General features: G+C 38.4%; 1 protein-coding gene across 2 annotated transcripts; it reads left to right on the top strand.

Moving 5' to 3' along the window:
* The first annotated feature begins 2,761 nt into the window (after positions 1 to 2,761).
* On the top strand, positions 2,762 to 18,823 carry LOC306821698 (uncharacterized protein). 2 transcript variants are annotated; one of them, XM_079340253.1, is made up of 5 exons: positions 2,762 to 2,886; positions 9,651 to 9,809; positions 9,846 to 10,569; positions 14,090 to 14,257; positions 16,980 to 18,823. In XM_079340253.1, exons 2-5 carry the CDS (start codon positions 9,672 to 9,674, stop codon positions 17,084 to 17,086), a joined length of 1,137 nt encoding a protein of 378 aa, XP_079196379.1. In that variant the 5' UTR covers positions 2,762 to 2,886; positions 9,651 to 9,671; the 3' UTR covers positions 17,087 to 18,823. The 2 variants fall into 2 exon arrangements, with proteins under 2 accessions (XP_079196379.1, XP_079196378.1); XM_079340252.1 differs by having other exon boundaries at positions 9,651 to 10,569.
* Positions 18,824 to 20,013: the final 1,190 nt, after the last annotated feature.

The following is a 20,013-nucleotide window of genomic DNA, read 5'->3' as shown; positions in this document are numbered from 1 at the left end:
TTTTATGAACAAGGATCGTCACATGCATGTATTTACCTGCATTATATGTATGTATGCACGCTGTGAGGCTGCTTATATACAACCTTAGTGTTTCCTTCATTTCATTAAGAAAACACATTACACCTACATACGTAGAGGAGGTGGGGTTTGCAATGGATGATTAGAAACTTTGATTGTTTTCAGCAAATTAAAATGTTGAACAAACAGATTCTTTATCCTCCTGCTGATTTAATTAAGATTTAATTAATGTGTTTGGATGGATAATAAAACACTCGTATTTGTTTGTGCTTAATAAATCAACTCTATGTTAAAAACGTCCAAGCTTCAAGCTTTTGATACAATAATTAGAATAAACAAAGGCAACATTTAAATGAGCATTATATCATAGGGCTTAAGAATCCCTTTGTAAAATGTAACAGGATTAAATGTCAAATATGGATTAACATTCACAAGAGCTGTTTTATCTTAAATATCAGCTCACAGTATGTATTTTTTTGTGCTGTTGTTGCCTTAACTGAGCTCCCTCCCTCTCTATCTATGCACAGTATACATATATAGAAGGAGAATATTATTCGTTCTACTGAGAGGAGGAGCAGGCAAAACATTTGATGGAGAGAGGGACTTCCAGAAGTTTTCTTCAAGTTTCAGAGCCAGTATAGTTTTTCCTACTCCTGTTAATGACCTGAAAATGTTCTTTGTTTCTGCATGTTGTCTCTGAAAAAGGAAAAGCAGACGTAGAGCTGGCGTTGATACTTCTATTGTCAAATTTGAAGTGAAGGCTGACGTCAAAACTCGATTCAGTGTTCATGAATGTGACATGCTGTTGTTATGAAGCTTTTCATTATGTATTTCCCAGGTTCCAAAGTGCCACACCTTTGTACTTGTTATGCCTCTTGTACACTTCTGTCTGTTCACCAACTGTTCAAGGTTTAAGACGTTTCTATTATTCACGTCCCCAATGAAGCAACGCAATCCCATTGGTCTCAAACGCTGGTGAGCCAAGTGAGATGTCAGAGACTCTGTGAGCTCAGAACAGGGAGAAACAGATCGCTGGTTTATGGCTGCATATCAACAAATCACCTGCAGACTGTGGTACCATTACTGCAATACTTTGAATAAAGGTCATTTAGATAGGACTTCAGAGCACATGGGCACACTACACAGGACTGTCTGGATGCATATTTTTATTTGGAGGTTATAATAAAAAAAAACTAGCCAAGCTAAAGATAAACTGAACTAAAGTAATGTTACTTTCAGATGTTCATTTGTAAATTTGTTGTTTTTTTCTTTTTTTGCTCTCAAGACTTTGACACAAGAACGACCGTAAGAACAACTTAACGAAAGGGTGAAATAAGTTATCGTGCAACTCGGAGATGGACTGTTAAAACTTAAGACAACTTTACCTTCAAAAGATAACTCAAACTTTGGCTCAAAACAAACCAGTCATGCACTCATATCTGTCTTTTCTTCTTGTGTCCCTTCTGCGCTGTTAATTAGCTAACTGTGTGTCAATCATTTCTAATGTGACAATTTTGTCCTTTTTGTAAGTAAAATTGTTTGTGACTTCTTTTGTGTGTTGTTCTGTAAACTGTCCTTGGAGGTGTGCTGTCATAGTACATTTGTATTATGTTCTTTTAGTTCCTAGTTTGAGGGCAAGGATGAAATTCAGCTGTTGCGCAAACTCCATTTTCTCTCCTGTGTTTTTGTGTTATAACTTCGCCTCACTTATTTCGTTGGGGTTTCTGTTCTTTAATTCCTGTCCTTTTGCATCCTACATTTGCTTTGGCCTGTGAGTGAAATTTGTTAATTCTATTGAAAGAAAACTTGTTTTTCTCATTGTGTCAGATTTTGATGTTGTTTGTTGCACATGTGTGAATTGTCTTAATGAAGTCTGAATTCCAGTTTGCTGTCTCAGTCCTGCTATTGCTCCTGCTGACTCACAGTGAACACTGTCATGACTTATTTGTACACCTATGTAAAAAACAAATAATGTTTTGTGTTTTTTAGTAACACGGGGAATGTTTTGAAAAAGGACTGAACGCACTGTTCACTCGGGTACTTTTGGAAAGTTGGAATTCAACGTCACAGCGTGAAGCTTTTGTTCCTTTTAAAATTCATTAACAAAACAAGCACAGCCACTTGTCGTTCATGACTCACCAAAGCTCAAATGCAGCTCAATCCAACACACAAACACTTCAACATGAGTTCAGGTGCTGCGTGACTCAGTTAACTGAGGAATGAGTCAAAAAACTAATCCTGGATCGTTTGACGCAGTAACCTGCCAGTTCACAAAGTCACACGTCACTTTGTAGCCTGATATAGACTTGAGACAAAGGTGTGGATGAAACCCGAGCTTGCCTGCCTCCTTTATGTTGCCATGACGACAGCAGCCATTACCAATGCCTCTTTGAGAGGAAGAAAAAAACCCCCCTCAGAGGACCTGAAGAGGCTCCGCCCACTTTGGGAATTCACAGATCCTCCCTTGCAACCAAAAGTCAATACAATCAGTTTATTAAGATGAGAAAATGAGCTGGTTACAAAATAATGATCAGTTCTTTAAACCTGCTTCTTCTTCTCTTGTTTTGTATTATTCCCATCCCTGTCCTGTGAAACCTTTTGTTTAGTGTGCAACTGGACGTGGTTCAGGGCGTGTTGCCTTCGCTGGCAGGTGTAGAAGCAGGTTGAGCAGGTTGTTCCCTGAATGCCACTCGGCCAGGCCCTCCTCCTTCATTCTCTGACTCTCTCTTTCTGTCCGTCTGTCTGTCTGTCTCTCTCTCTCTCTCCATCCACAGGCCGCTTGATGATTCACTCTCAAACGCTGGCAGCTCAGGGAAGAGATTTTGTTGCCTGCGCACCTGTTCTCATCTGATATAGCCTAAGAATAAGGTAAGGATTTACTGGAGAAGGATCTTATTCTTTGTCTTGTTTTTTTCCTCAGGAAATGTGTGCGGCTGTAAAATGGATGGAAGGGTTTTAGTCTAAATATGTGTAACAAGATTTGAGTCACTGTTGTATTTAAGAATCCAAAATAACCTGATCTAATTTCATAAAAAATCTTTCTGTAAAGACCTCCTCTGAAGTAATTCTTAAACCTAGAAACAGTGAAACATTCTCCTTTAAATGTTCTAGATGCTTCAAATTTGGCTTTAGCCTTTCATCTTAACTTCTATTTCATGTCTTTAAAGATTCAAAATAGAGCGTTGGAAGCAGAAGTGCTTTTCATTCTCTTGTGAATGTGTAAAGAGTTTGGTTTTTGGTGTCAAAACATCCCAACAATGAGTGGCACATATACTTTGAGACCTTACATAACTCAAACAGGGGAATTCATGACCCACTTTAACATATGCCTTTGTCAGCGTCACAGTAATAAAGACGCAAACATGAGGCCATTGAGTCAACTGACCTGTGAAGGTAAATGTTGGAAGTAAAGTTCAGACAACTGAAGTGAATAATTCATTACAAATACAAACTCTGGAGTCAAAATATATTCAAGGAAATAAACATGAAAACATAGAGAGTGTTGAATTGCAAAAGTGCTCGGTTAATCATTTAGATAATAATTTAAAAAACATATAAAAACTCATGCTGTGAGCCTGAGAGAGAATCACTCCCATGAATGAACCCGCAAGCTTTAATATCATCTTTTGTTAATGCTCTGATTGACAGCCCCCTGATGGCAGAACTTGCGTCCTGTTTGTTTAACTATATTTTGGACTTTGCTACATTAAATAAAAAGCATCCATAACTGAGGAACATTTTTGAAACAAATTAAAAAAGGTACCAAAGGAGAACCAAGTTTTCTGTCCCACAACGTTAAACTGCAGGCCAGTACATCGGCCCGAGATTATGTAGTCCTCGTTAGAGAAAATGTTATAGTCGACAGTAGAGCTGTCTACAACCTTTATTTTTAAAACACTCTATATACTGCATGTTAAAATGCAGGGGATCATTGCGAGAGCAATAATTACACATCACAGCCATAGATTTGCTCAGGCATTGAACAACCTGGAGATTCTTTCGTACTAGACAGGAAAGACAGTAGGTTATATTTTACATTTCAAGAGCATCCTTAGCTCCTTTAGGTATAATAAGACCTATGTTATGTGAATTACTTTTTAAGATTTGATCTGAGTAAAAGTGAAGCAGCCAACTCTCTGTACAGTACAGTGTTCTTGAACTCTGCAAATAACATAATTGACATTATATTGAAAAGCAAAAATCACGGCGGTGAACTTGAACCAACTAAGAAGTTTACAGTGTCAGGCTGTTGGCATCTGTGTGTGGGCTGCAGGAGTTTACAGTGTTTACAGGATGTGTGTTTGTGTTTGTGCAGGACTAGACCTTTGTAAAGTCACGGCTGACAGAGCCGTTGAGGTGAGAGCTGCTACAGACTCTGACAGACCAGCAGAGTGGGAACGATTTTCAACAGGCCGCTCTCTCTGAGTGCACAGGGTCAGAAGTGATCTCTGCCTGCATCTTAGACCGGCTGTGGTCTGCAGGGCAGAGGTGGGACGCTTCAGGCCAAACACTCTCTCACCTGTTGTCATGTCATGAGAACAGATGGAGAGTTGGTTCGCACAGCTATGCTCAGTGTGATGAGGGATGGAAGGATATTTTTTTTAAACAGAAAAAAAGTGACGTGTTGTGAAGTTTCCACCAAACAGGATTGACTTGTTTGAAAAATGTAAAGGACAACATATCATATCAGGTAATAATGGTGCTGTTGATCTCTAGCAGATATAAATAGATACATGTCACCTGAGACATTTCTGAGTTAAATTTTCTTTCTGTAGGATCTGACATTGTTCTCTGTTTGTTATGCACACATTAAAAATCTGAACTAAAAACAAAACCTTTCCTGATGAACTGGTTTTAAAATATCTTGCCAGATTTACACTCCAGCGTCATTGTTCTTGAATTCTCCTCAGGGTGTAGGTATTATAAGGATCCACACCTAGACATGCTCTGCCTGTTAAGAACTGTGAAGTTAATGCGAGGAGAGAGGAGTGGAAGAAACGAGCAAAGGTCATTGCAGTTAACGAGGGTCCTTATACCGAACAACAGTATATGCTGATGATGTGAATGATTCCTATAATATTAGTACACGACTGTTGGAGAGAACAAGCGTCAGGTACAGGCCAAATCTCCACACTCACAATCTAACAGACCTCGAAGAACATTCCTGGGAGTATTGGGCTTTCCCACAGTCAAACCATAAACTCACTGAGAGCTCTGAAGCAGTCTGAACAAAGCCAGATGATGCACATTGTGAAGTGAAGAACTTGATTGTCCAGCCCCCCACTGAATGTGAAAAAAGAGTTTGAAAAAAGCATGGATGGGATGTGAAAACCACAAATAATTGAATCTGTAAGAAACAACATGTAGGTAATCTCTATTGGGACCATTTATAGAGTGCTGAGTTTATGTAGAATTAAATATTCGCCAAAGATTTAAATCATGGCTCTCCTGGCGAGAAAGTTGCAAGGAAGAATGTAAGACGAACAAATACTGGATACTGGAGGTTAGCTGAGATTGATTCACATAATGCACACCTGACATAAACCCATGAGGTTTAGTCCTTTGGCCTAATGGAAGAGCCAAGTATTGGTCCATGAAGGACGAACAGGGATCAGTTAAGAATCAAACTGTAGTCGGTTAATAACGGGGGTAAAACACCTGAAAACATGTTTAGCTACACAGAGGACACACACACTGGTCTACTGTATGGAGTTCTTATGTTCGTTTCACTCATCCATCTCCCTCAGCCTCTCGGCCTCACAGACTTCTGTAGGTATCACTGTGACCACATAAAGTCCCAGACGAAATGTCGATTGAAATTTTGAGTACAAACTGCTTGCACGGACAATAAATCACAGAAAATAAGTCTGTTCAGAGCTTCTTCCCTTCATAACGCCACACCAACAAGTAAAATGACTGTAGTGGAACTGGTGACAGCTATAATCCTTAAACACAATAAACATGGAGGTAACTTCAACAAAGTATTGACCAGGATTTATTTTATTTTTTTTACAAAATAAACTCTGTTTGACATGAAATGATGTCTTCACTTTTTCAGTTTGGCCAGTAGAAATGGTTTTAATACTGAAGGAGCTTACGTTCTTTTGTAGTAATGGCAGCATGCAGTGAGACAGATTTGAACTGCAGCAGAATCGTACACGGTGAAATCATTGTTGCCTCTGTGAACATAACGCAGCTTGCTTGTTATTAAATGAAACCTGAAACATATTAAAACTGTACATTTTAGTATCAGGTCTCCGCTGAGTGTAAACATGAGATCCTGCTCGCCATACTAGTTCAGGCTGGGGAATTTGAGGCACTGGTTGGATGTTTCTAACCGAAAACAGCTCTATTTTGTCTGCTGACAGCTTGGCAGAGGAGTCGAAACACTAACCTTTAACTTGAGAGTGCTTTGGATGTTAAAAGGTAATTTTCGTTCGAGTTCACAGCTGTGGACTTCAATCTTTAGGTGCGGAAGAAATGGTCAGTTTAATCCTGAAAGTTATTTTGACTCTTGCAGTGTAATGCACTCTAAATCATTTACCACCTCCACCTATCTCGAGCCATTTCTTTAATAATGTGCTCTAAGTGTGGGATAATCACTAGACTTACATGAGTCCTCTGAGTGATCGTGCGTTCACACAGCAGGCTGCTGCATCAACAGCCCACAGCTTTTTCCATTTATTTCACACAGAGCAGAAAAACACAGACACACGGCTGATGTGTGGATGATAAACAAGCCTGGTGAGAAACTGAGCACAGATGAACACACCCTGCTTATTGGTACTTGACAATCAACACGGCTGAACATTTTCACACGTACTACAGAACAGCAGTTTCACCTTTTCGAGGTGCTAAATTGGTATGAAGTTGCTCGCACCTTTTAAGGAATCCTAATGTCATTTTTTAAAGAATATGGAATATTTCAGATTGAAAAAAAGACAAATTATCCCGGAGTTGATGAGTATTACAGAAATGTACTTCTTTTTAATTCATTTGCAGTAGTTTCATCCTCATTGACTTGTTTAAAAAGCATTAAAATGGTATGACAGCAATGTGAAAACTCTAGATTTGCATATCCAAAACCCAGGCGCTGCAGGCCACAACATTACTCTCTGTAGACGGGTCCTTTTTTCCCTGCTCGTTTCAAGAATGAGCTCAGAACAAAGAAGCCGATCAACAAAGTGAGTCGCAGAGAGAGGGCCCTGCAGGGAATACAACTAGCGCTGCAGTCATCTGAGTTGTTGGAGTGAAGCCGAGGGGAGAACACATAGCTAAGAGGGCACCTATGTGAATTCACGCTGCCAGGAAGGGCACAGATCCCAACGGAGATTCTGCTGAACTGCTGCAACTCGCTGTGTGACAGTGCAAGCATGACTGCGTTCATGTCCCTCGTTCAACACAACATCATCTAAACAGTTACCTTCAAACATAAGGTGGGGAAGAGCGAGTTGTTTGAGAGTTTTTTATCTTGACTTGTGTCAGTGCAGATGACCCGCGCAGGTGATTTTTCCACGCCTGGAAAATGGGAACAGACCGAGATGTCGTGTTGCACACTGAGTCTTTGCGTGTGGTCAGGCAGAGTTTGAAGGCAGTGACAAACACAAGCTTAACACCTGTGGCTCCTTCCTGATGGTGTTTATCCCGGGCAGGTTGTAAACAGACTCCACAGGCCCCCAGGAAACAGAAAATAGCCAGAAAAATACACTTTTTAGTTTTGAGTGGAGGTGTTGATGCATGTATGTCTAAACCTGATTAATTTCTGCTTTGACTCATCATAACAAGTGAACGACTTGTAATTATATAATTTCATATGATTGCACTTTGAAACTGTTCCCAAGGTTATCTATGAGTGCAGAGGAAACAAACACTCAGTAAATGCATCTATGAATGGTTGGAAGCAGGATAGAATTCATATTTAGAAAATAATAATATTATTTATTGTTTTGTTTTTGCAAACAAAGGACTTTTATATTTGATATTTTTGAATTAATACTCTGTAGTGATTTTGATACAATGACTGAAACCTGTATTTAGACATTATGATATTGACATCCTTATTATGATAAACATTGAAAACAAATATATCAGTATAATAAAAGGCGTTGTCATGGAAATGCCAATTATTTTCTTGTTCAAATAGTGTAAAACAAAACACACATAATCATCACATTATGTGATTAGATCAGGCTACCCAGTTGAGGTTTTTATCCAAATGCAAACAAAACTTTGTCCCTGAAAAATAATTCTTAATATTTGCATCAATATCAAAACGAAAAAAAATACATTTAAAGCAGCTGCACTTCGGCGTCCCCTGTGGATAAACTATGCGGTATAAAATCCCATTGAGAGTAATACAGATTTGGTAAATCTGGATCAGGTTGTTTAAATCAAGGTTTGCTTTGAAAGAAAAAAGACAAAAAAGATGGATTATTTGATCCTGACTTAAAAAACCGAACAGGATAATTCTGATCTTGATTAAACTTTTGGACGTCCTTTAGGAAATGAGATGAAACGTTTTCTTAGCCAATGTAGACCTGACAATGTTCAAACTAAATATTACTAAACCCTTTTTATGACTTCTTGGAGTACCTTGCAGCCCCCTTTGTTAGATGAGCTTTCAACCTTTAACCTTAGCTTTAAGGATGATGTTGATATAATTTCTGAAAGAGACAATACTGAACATATATGACTATTTCACTGTCATTATAGTTGCTAATATTAATATCTGTTCAGTCAGACAACTAAGTTTGCCTTCGTTTGTAGTATTCATTGCAGCAGCAGAACATAGCTTCTGTTTGGAGTCTATAGGCTCTGACCTCATCTCTCCTCGCAGTTATATTTTACATGCTGAAATATAACGAGTGATGAGATGATATCTCAAACCCCCCCAGTCGGAGCCTCAGAGGGGATGCTGAGGCTGAGCCACAGTGCAGTACTGGTGCAGGTCAGAGCTGGCAATGAAAGAGCCGGGGGAGAGACCTGAAGTCTTACAGCTTAAATAGACAGCCTATTGGAAGGAGCCAGGTGAAAACTCAAAATGCAGCTCGAGATGTCCACCTGAAAAAGCTCGCTGACATCCCCTCATTATGATGTCCGTTACAATATTATTCATTGTTGCTACTGGTAATACTACTGTAACTGGCATTATGGCAATAAATCTGTTTTATTTGTTGTTGTTTGTCTCTATACATCTCTTTCTTTGTGCATCTATCTCTAATCCACTTTCAAATGACAAATGCCCGTTACAAAGCTGCTTTTCTTACCACTTTAGATGCGGCCAAGGGCTGTGTTCATGGTGGATTAATGATAGGTCTTTCTAAAAACACAAAAAAAGAACAACCTGTTTCTGTTAAGTGTCTTAACATGTGTTATGTGTTGGCACTATATAAAAACGAACATTTAATTGATTTGACAGCTCAATAAACTGACTTTTAATTTTGCTCTGTTTCATTCGTCACATCAGGGGAACAATCTGCTGGTAATTATGCATCTATAAGAAAAACAACATTTTCTTCTAGCTCTACATTTAAAAGTTCTATCACAGTGTTTACTTCTGGCACTCTGAAAAGAACAATGGCCTCTATTTATTTCACAAAATAAAATGTTTTGTGCTCTCTCTTGTGTTTCAGAGTATAACCAAAGGGCTGAGAATGAAACTGTGTTTGAAAATCACAGCAGGTCTCCTTCTGCTCGCCCAAGCTTTCAGCCTGGCATCGCTCCAAACCACAACTGACTCTCCGGGACGGACAATTGATAGAAAGTGGCAGCGTGAATTTCCAAAAAAATTAGTTGGAAGTCTAAACATTTCACTTTCTGAAGAGAAGGACTTTGAGCAGGATAACGATGGGAATGCTATGGAGTCGACTAGCGATTACAGTGGGATAGCATCTGGCTCCATAGCAGTGTCTAATGAGGAAGAGGAGAACGTGGCCAGCAAAGATAAGGATGCTAATGAATCTGATGATACGGTTGTTTTCACCACCACTATGCCTTTAGATGTAACACTCGAGCAGCACGAGCTTGAAGACATGGATTTTTCCCAAACCACTGAGACTACGGATCAAACAAACTTGACAGACGCCGAGGAAGATTTTTATCGCTCAACAACGACTCCTCAGAACTCCACAACTCTTCCAAGTGGGCAAAATGCAACAAGCTTTCCAGATTACTCCAATCAAACTGATTTGAATATGACAACTTTGGAACCAGAGATCAATGCAACGCAAGAATCAACAACCACACGAGAGGGAGATTCAACAACTGAAACAACTACAACAACTGTAACAACTACAACAACTGAAACAACTACAACAACTGAAACAACTACATCAACTGAAACAACTACAACAACTGAAACAACTACACCCACCACAGTAACAACAGAGGTCACCAATACACCCACTTTCCTCTTAACAACAACACTGTCTGATTCATGGACAACAGTGACAAACCCTGAGACCACAACAACAACAGTCGCTACCATGATGACATCTGAGAGGGGCAATGAGACAGACAAAGCTGGAGCTTCAGGCAGCGACTCAGAAAGAGGTAAAGCTGCACTTTCAGGTGTCACAGTAACTGGTACAAGTCTACATGTCGTCACAACTGTTCGAGATGTGTCTCTGTTAGAGCTTGGTTTCAATTTATAGAAAGATCGAAAACAAACAAAAAAACCAACCTGTTCAACTCAAAGGTCTCCTAGCTGATTGGACAACACAGTGGCCAACCCAAAATCCTTAACAGTGATTGGCTGTTGTGTCTTTCAGAGGCAGGACTTTAATATCAACTACTATCTTTGGTTTCTATTTGGACATTTTAACAGGGCATTGTAACATATTTTAGAAACTAAAATTTAATTGGCTAACACAATATCCTTTCCAAACACACCTATGCCTCCCGACATGAGAAAATGCCATAATGCCAACCCCCGTCAAAAAATGTTTCTCAAGTTTAATCTTGATAGGCAGTTACGGAGATACAATTTAGGACACTCAAAAGTACATAACAAAAGGTGTTAAATGCAAGGTAGTTTTTCAGTCAAACATCCATTTTTCTGTTGTTGTGCGTGGAAACATGTAAAATTTCTCCAGACATAGTCATAAGAAAATGTTGAGTCCCTTCTAAAAATTAAAACGTACTTCAATGGATCTTGTTGTAACAGCAAAATTATATATTTTCTTGACTATTTGTTTTTAAATGGATATGAAGACTTTAATGTCCAAGCAAAAGGCATCATAACATCATATCAGGCAGAACTTCCTTAACAGATCAACTGTAAAGACCTGGTTTTACTGTAACAAAATCCCTGTAGCGTAGAAGCATATATCACCTTTTCCTGTTTTTTACACATTGCTTTTTCCGCCCTTTTGCTGACCCACATTTACCTGCTTCTATTTTCCCACTGGCAGAGGACAAACAGCCCTTCTTTCAAAGGAAAAGGCTGGATTGGGTTTCAGGCGCTATCGATGTGGCTGCTTTGAGCAAAGGGGTCTATTACAACCACCCTCCTTGCAGGACAATGAAACCCTGTTTTTAGTGGATAGAAAACCTGAAAGAGCTGGTCAGGGAGTGAGGTCAAAGATACTTACTCTATCTCTGAGCAGGGCGTGAGACTACCGTTTGGTTTTAGGAGATAGTTCTATAAAAGGGTTCCTTTAATGATCATACTACTGCAAAAAAAAAAAAAACGGTTTATTTAATGATCATACTAGTGCATACTAGGGCAAATCTTTCTGTCGATTTCATCTGTCTATTTATCCATTCAGAAAGATACCTTAACTGCTATAAAAAAGAGAGGATAAACAATTTTTAGTGGGAAATATGTGGGTGAGCTCACTTCTAACACATTGGCAAAATGCAAAAAAAGCCCTGCAGAGAGCTGGCGCAAGATTTGGATTAAATAAAAACTCACATCACACGGACAGATGTGACAGCAGGACATAACACTAACAGATGATGACAATAAACAGAGGGAACATGTTGTGAAACTGCAGGCAACGCAGAAAGAAAACTATCCTCCACAGTTACAATGACAGGCACAGCGTGTATACAGAAACGACAAGAACACAGGCGGCTGACTGCAGATTTGTCTATAAGTATGAGCCTACAACACAACTTTTCTTCACAGACTTTAATCAAAACATCTTATCTTTCCAGCTGCCTGACCTTACTCGGCTCAGGGAAAATAGAATGGCCACATTGTGAAAGTTTTTCAGGATGTTTGAGTTTTATATTTTAACCAATTAATGCTCACGTTATAGTTTTCAGATATGATCATAATATGATGTAACATGCTGATGTGTAACATCACTTAATGAATGTGTTAGCATGCTCATATTAGCAAAGTATTACAGAAACAGTCATGAAACTGAGAATGAAACTTTCAGAATTTTTTTTCCCTTTTTAACTGATGACTCTTAAAAGGATTCATTCACTCTGACTTTAGATTTGACTTTAGACCTTTTTATAAGGATTTGAGTACAGTGTGAATCCTGTTAACTGCTGTTAATCAAAAAGTAATCTTTGAACCCATCTGCCAACATCTGGCCAACTTTGCTGAGGAGTTTGCAAAAAGGACTTTGGGCCAAGGGGTCTTTGCCATGCATTTTAAATGTTCAAGTTGTACTATCAACTTGAAAAAAACAAAAACCCAAGGTCCAAGAGCAGATTATTAGCTTGTGCATGGAGATCTTGGTTTGTTAGTGCCAGTTAAAAACTACATCACCATCAGGTTAATGAAATCCAGCATTGTATAAAAGCCCTTTGGTTTATTGTTTTTTATTTCCACATGGTGATTATGAAAGCTGGTTCAAAACCCAGTGGGTAATTATACTCAGACAACAAATTTTACCTTCAACAAAAACATGTTATTTGAATCTATATTTATAAAACTGGTTATATCTGATAACAACAAAAACAAAATCACCTTCCATTTAATATCTACGAGACATTTAGAATGGGTTGATAATGGTTTCATCAATATTTTTTTTATTGCTGAATTCATATCAAACCCACATGACAAAAAAAGTGGCAAAATTATTTTAAAACTTTTTTTAGTTTTCAGTCAATCCCCTTAAGTAACATTTGGTAGAGAACATATTGTAGTCATTCATCTGGGTACAACATATCATCTTTACTAAAATGCTTCCAATGCAAGAGAAAAAAAAACAAACTCACGAACTGAACTGAACGGAAAACAGAAAGTGATACTCAGAGAATGAAAAAGGGTCTTTTTGTTTAACCTGTCTCAGGTGATGGGGTAAATTGATCCTCACAAGTGGGTAAACTGAGCCATTTGTAGATAAACAGAGCTGCTGAATTATTTATGTGTGAGTTCTGACAAAATACAGATGAAATATTTCTATGTCAAAGGATATGGAAAACAATTGGGTCTCTGTTACAATCTTTCTGTTTTCCACCTACTGCTGTTATAGTCAATAAAAAAACAAGAGTAAAGTTCAGTCAGTGACATCGACAATCACACTTTATGAGCTAGAACTTTTTCACACTGACACACTGATTGTTCGATGAGGAAAGGTTACTAAATGTCAGTCTTGTTTAAAGATGCGTATCTCATCTTGTCAAATATTTTGAACTCTCCAAATAGATGTGGCATCCACATTGTTATTTTCACACCTTTCCACAGACTCTAACGAGCGTACACAATAACCTCTGTGCTACAATTACATGACATTAGAACAATTATGTGATGAATGCATTACTCTAAAGGTCAGCTGATGTGATGGAAAGTGGAGAAATATTTACTCCTGTTTCACATTTTTCGACGTGATGAGCAGAGTCTCATCAAAATATTTAAATATATTCAAGAAATGATCATGATTTGGGGATGTTAATTGCATTAATTGCTGCTGCGTCAATTAAACAAATCTGTACAGCTGACTAATTGGGATGTGTGTCGATGCAGAGTGCTGCCAGTGGAAACACGATTTAGGAAAGCTCATTTCAGCCGTAATTACCTGACAATTAACCCTCAAAGACGGCAGCAGATATGAATAATTTTGCTGTTGACAATTTAATTCTAACCCTGACTCTTATTTCTCCAATAAAGGTTTGGCGTCGGATCCAAACAATCAGAGACGCTCAACGTGGGGAACTATTCTGGGGACAATGGTAGTTGTGGTCTGTGTGGGACTGGTGGCCTTCGTCATCCTGAAACACAAACACCAGAAAGGATTCTCTCACAGGAAACTGGTGGAAGAGTTCCCTTCAGATCCAGGTATGTTAGCTAATGTGCAGCAAATGCTAATCCTTGTCAGCATTTTAAAGGAAATATTACTCTTGCGTTTAGGGCGTTAAGGGCAACAGCGACAGTACGTCCACTCGTCCTTCAAATCAGCAATGCCACAAGTTATTAAAATGTGTGTATCAGTCTTAACCTTAATGGACATAAAACAGAGGATAAATTGATCCCCATGCACAGTGTGTATTAATCAAGAAATTAGCCATTCAGACTGAAATGGTTTTCAGTACCAGGCTGTAAACATTCCCTGGTTCTTGGAGACAGCGTCAAGTGGACACTTGAGGAATTGCAGTTTTTTTTTTGCACTCCACATTGGCTTCATTTGGAGGTTGCCACTTGCGTTCAGCCATGAAGCCATTTAACATTTTAAAATCTGTTAAGGTCTTCCCCGGAAAGTAGGCTACATGTCAGACACAGCTGTTTTTGTAACAGCTATATTTATTTCTCATTTTCAACTATCATATCACCACAATGGGGGAAAATGTACAGAACATATATCTAAACAAATCGATTTTATGGATGAAGTGTTTCATTCTGTGCTGGGCAGCTAGAAACCATCCTTCCACACAGATTTAAAAACTCTATAGAGGAAGTCTATTGAGATTCAAAATAGAAGTTTTGAATTGCCCCCCAAAATAAAGTTTTTTTTAATTGAATTGATTGAATTAAATGTCCATAAAGTTAAAAAGTAGCACAGCTAACCTCCTGACTCTTACAATATCCCGATTTACATCCCCTCTTAAAAACAACAACAGATTAATATTTTTTATTAGTGAGCTTCAGGGGTATTGTTCAATAAATCTTTTCCTTCATTTTTTTACACAAAGATTCTTTATGAGCTGGCTGTAGCTCGATAAAAATGTAAATGTGGACCCTCTGTCTCGCACTCCTCATTTAAATGAAAACTGTATTTTGTTTTCATGGTTTTTCCACCTTGCCTAATTTTTAACCTTCCTGTTAAAGTGTTTCTAAAATTAGGTTCGGCTGCAGCAGACAGGTATGGTAGCATATTTAAGATGAGTCAGATCTCATCTTAAAGGTAAGGCTTTTGGCTCATTATATGCAGTACATTCTGAAACACTGGAAGAGCAACAGGATGCAATTCAACGAGTATTGATCCCTGAAAAACATCAAGAAGACGCCCGAAAGCAATCTTGTAAAAAAAAATGGAGGAAAGCTCTGCTGTAGTAAACAGAGCCGCAATTTTACACAACGTACCTTCAACAATGTGGTGAGGGGAATTGGACTGCAACGGCTCCACTCTGAATTTTAACTCCCAGTGTACCATTTCATATTCAACACGAGAAGCAAATGCACACTCACAGCCAAGCTCTTAAATGACATGCTCAACACAAGAAGTTTTTTTGCTTAGAAAGAAGTATAAAAAGTTTTTTTTGTCTAACCAAGAGAGAGCCTGCCCTTTTAGTTTTTCAGCATTAATATTCACTTGAGTGCCACAATCATCTGCAAAGGTTTTCAGGCTTTAATGCAAAAAGAGAGCTCTTTTTTGTCACCATGTGACTCAAGTTTATACAGTGTACTTTAGCTAAAACATGAGTTTTATACTTTCATTTGTGAATGCTGGACTGATTGCAGCCGTTCTCAAACAAACCTGCTTTACCCGCAGCCAACTACCAACGGGGGCTTTTAGGGGGAGTTATCTATATCTTTACCAAGAGTCAAGACAGAGGAAAATAAGGTGTTTCTATAATGAGACAAATCAGGACTCCTGATTTTCACAAAAGGATTGATCTGACTATTTATATGTAAAAAAAAAATTGTTTTCCTTGGGTTTTTCCAATCTGCATAACATTTGCCAACGGACAATGGTTCACAGTTTCAGAGTTTTAAATCACCACAGTTTAGAAAAGGTATTTACCATAAATCAACCATACTGTATTACTTCTGTCAACCTCTGTACTTCAATCAACTTGTCAAAGAATTAGTTAGAAATCATTTACTCTTCTTCTTATAATTGAGGCAAAATCTCCTGAGTAGTTTCTGTTTCTTCCCTAACAACCCTCTCCATGTGTTGTGTCAGTTGTTATTTAAAGTTAAGTGTAGGTAACTTCCTTAGTGTCCCCTCTTTCTTCAGCCTGCCTTGTTTACTCCCAGCGCTGTTAGGTGTAGTGATTTCCCACTTTTCCCAAAAGACTTTCAAACAGCTCCATGTAATGGGCGCGAGCCTGACTCTGCTGTATTCGAAGCTGCAGAGGACAACAAAGGAAATGTTTGTAAAATGAAGAAAGATCTTCTGGGATTGATTCAATTCAATTTCAGCATACAATGGAGGCAGAGAAGTACATTTTGACTGAGGCTTGAAGAGTAAAACTGGGATACTACTGTAAAAAATGGGACAGTAAATGTGTCAATGTGCCGTTGCACTATAGATAGTCAAGTACAAGTGGGAAAAGGAACATTACAACCCAATACCAACAACATGTAGACCTTCAGTTGTTTCAAATACATTTCATTTATAATTGTAGAAGTAATTATTCAAGTATTTCAGTTTGTAACGTTTACCTCTTTATCAAATTTACTGCAAAATATACAACATACAACTTCAATTCCACTGAAAAACAACGTCCAGCATTTAGAGGAGAACTGTTAGGTTACTTCTTTTTTTTTTTTGCAAAATAAAATATGATAAAAGGTTTAAGATTACACATGTTTTAAATGTCAACTTTTCTTTTTCTAGTTCTCAGATTGGACAACAGTGAACCCTTGGACTTGAACTTTGGAGGTTCAGCCTATTACAACCCGACTCTCCAGGGCGACAACATCCAAATGACCAACTTTCCATGAAGCCGATAAAAACTGAAAAGACCCCATAAACCAATGATGAACTCCCTGTGAGGAAAGTCTGCCAGTCCTGCTCATTGGTGTTTGATGGACGACCTATAATGTGGAGTTTTGTAAATAAGACTGTCTGAACGTGGCATTTGAGGAGGGAAATTAGCGAGCAGATTGTAAAGGTCTGTTGTCAGCCACCACAAATGCCACTTATGTTAGATTATGCATTGTGCTGAGTAGATTTATTACAATGAAATAGAGGGATTGCTGAAGGCAATCTGTCTGAACTAGACGGCACCAGCCAAAATAACTGTCAGCCATTTGTGTATGTTGCCAAAGGGAATCAAATTAAGTCTTTTTTGAATGTAAAATCTGCTCTGCAGTCGATGAAGGAGACTATAAATTAATACTTGTTACAGTTTTTAGTTTCATTTTCATTATATCCGTGTGAATAATAGCAACAAAATTTTGTCGAAGACATGCACAGAGAGGCATGACCATGAAATCAGATCAACTGAAGGGAAATGGTTGCGACTTGTGCTGAAGGGAAATATTTGAAAGGCAAGGAGTGCTGATGTTCTCTAGCTTTAAAAAAAAACAAACATGCCAGCTGAGGCGTTTGCAACAAAACTCAGAAGCCATGATGAACAATAACACCATCCATATCAATAATTACCTGCTGTTAGAGCCTAAAGGAAGCAATAAGAAGTTAAAATTGAACAGCACTTTCTGATTATCCACAATTGGTAGGCACAGCCAGTGTGTGAGGATTGAACCGTCAAACTAAGACTTGAGTTTGTTTTTTTCGTACACCAGGGAGGGAGGGCGGTGAAGTGAGGCGGGGAGGCTGTTTTGTTATTCATAGACAGAGGTTTTGGTATTCAGGACGGGAGTTGTGTTATTTGGTCTTAGCAGCACTCAGTAGCAACAACTATATCATCCTAATATCCTGCTTAAATCTTCTGACCTCCAAGTGTCCAGACAGATTTTAGTACGTCATAGCGACAGCGTGCCCCTTGGAGATTTACATAGCGGTACTTGATGTGTACCTGGAGTGAACTTACAACATATATGAAGAATCATAGTAATCTTTTTTTGTTGTTATATTTACAGCTGATGTTCCTTTTTTTTTTCATTGGTTGACAACCTGTAAGATAATCAAGAAGGGGAAAGGGTGGTATTCATCTTTATTCTTTATGCATTGTGTGCCTTTGTGCAATAAAGTCTAACTAAATTTCACAATTGCTATTTCTAAAACATTCTTACTTTTCTGTTAAATTAAAAAAAAAAAACACACACTTTCATAACTGTATATAAGGGGAAAATCCATCCTGACAATCAATCATTCAGCCCTGCTCAGTCCTTTCACTCATCATTACCTGTGAAGCCAGCACTCGATCAATACACTTCATGATTATGATTGATATGTGCCTCCGCTCGGCCTAAACACCCAACAATAACTCTGTGATGTGTGATTTCTTTTTTTTTTTTTTTTTTTGCTCAGATGGTTCGCCGGCACTAACAGCAAGTCTATACTTCCTTCCCCGCTGTAATTTTAGACATCAATCAGAGCGAGAAGCATTCTGTGTGAGTGAGCGAGGGGAGTTTTTGTGTCGCAGTGTTAAAGAATCGCAGTGATTACTGCAGGAACAATGCAGGCCAGATGGATAATGGGACACTTTTACATCAGTTAGCACTGTTTGTGAGCTCTAATGTAACTTAATGATCCCTTAATAAAAAACTAAACACCCAAAATGTTGTCTTCTTGTTTTGATACTCTCTCATGAGTTGTCCTAAAGGAGACAGGGCAAATATTCTACCAGAAAATAACTATTGTGTTCATTATACACACACTGAAGCGTGCAGATAAACAAGCATGCTACTGTAAGGATCGGTGTCTTTTATTCATCACAAAAACATGATCCACGGAGAGATGCAAGCCTGTTTCAATTAAGCGCAACAAGTTAGGATGTTTGGCAGGATGCTAAAATCAATTAACTGACTTTGAGTCCTCGCTTAAGAATGTACATATTTCATTAGGAAGGTTAATTTACACTTCCAGCTCAGCCGAAATCTATTCAAATGAAATTAAATGATTGGGATCTAAATCGAGGCTATGTCAAAGTTATTATTGGCAAAATTAAATTTCTTTTTCCTCACGTTAAGTTGCCAGAAATTAGTTTAACCTATGAGATTAGCCTGATGTAATAATCCCAAATCACAGGGTCTTTATCAGATGATGAGCGTGTACAACAATTAAACGTTCACACGGAGCATCATGCGTGTTTTCTAATTAATGTGCAGACTTTCAGTCAGCTGTTGGACATTTTCAGCTGTTAGTAAAACACTCAGACACAGAGTGTTTGACTTCACAGATCAGTCTGCTACAAACATCCATCCATCCATCAATCCACCGTCTGTTCTGTTTGTCCTGTTTGGTGTTGCTGGAGCTGACCTCAGCTGACACTGGGCGAGAGGAGAGATACAACCTGGACTGGTAGCCAGTCAATCACAGGACTAATACACAGAGACAGAAAAAACTTTCACACTTACACTACAGGCCATTTAGGGTAGCGATTAACTTCCTGGGCACGTCATTGTAATAGAAAGAAGCAAAGAACCAACTCATGAACAGGGAGAACATACAAAGGCCACACAGAAAGGCCTTGACCTACGGGGAGAACATTTTGCGTCAAACAGTCATTATGTAAATTACTGTTTTAAATCTTCATATAACATTAAAGTTTGAATTTTGACAACTTAAGTTCTTAAATTCTTTTCTTTTATTCATCCAAACCCCAGCCTTGAAAAAAGCATCAAGGCTGCCTTCATTTACAATTCAAGATAAAGACAAAGCACAACAATAAATAAATAATTCACAAGAGCAGACGTACAAGTCACTTATTCTTCAATGAATCAACAACAGAACAGATCTGAAA

The sequence above is a fragment of the Symphodus melops genome, assembly GCF_947650265.1.
Source record: "Symphodus melops genome assembly, chromosome: 3".
NCBI classification, from domain to species: Eukaryota; Metazoa; Chordata; class Actinopteri; order Labriformes; family Labridae; genus Symphodus; species Symphodus melops.
This window is presented reverse-complemented; position numbering and strand designations above follow the sequence as displayed.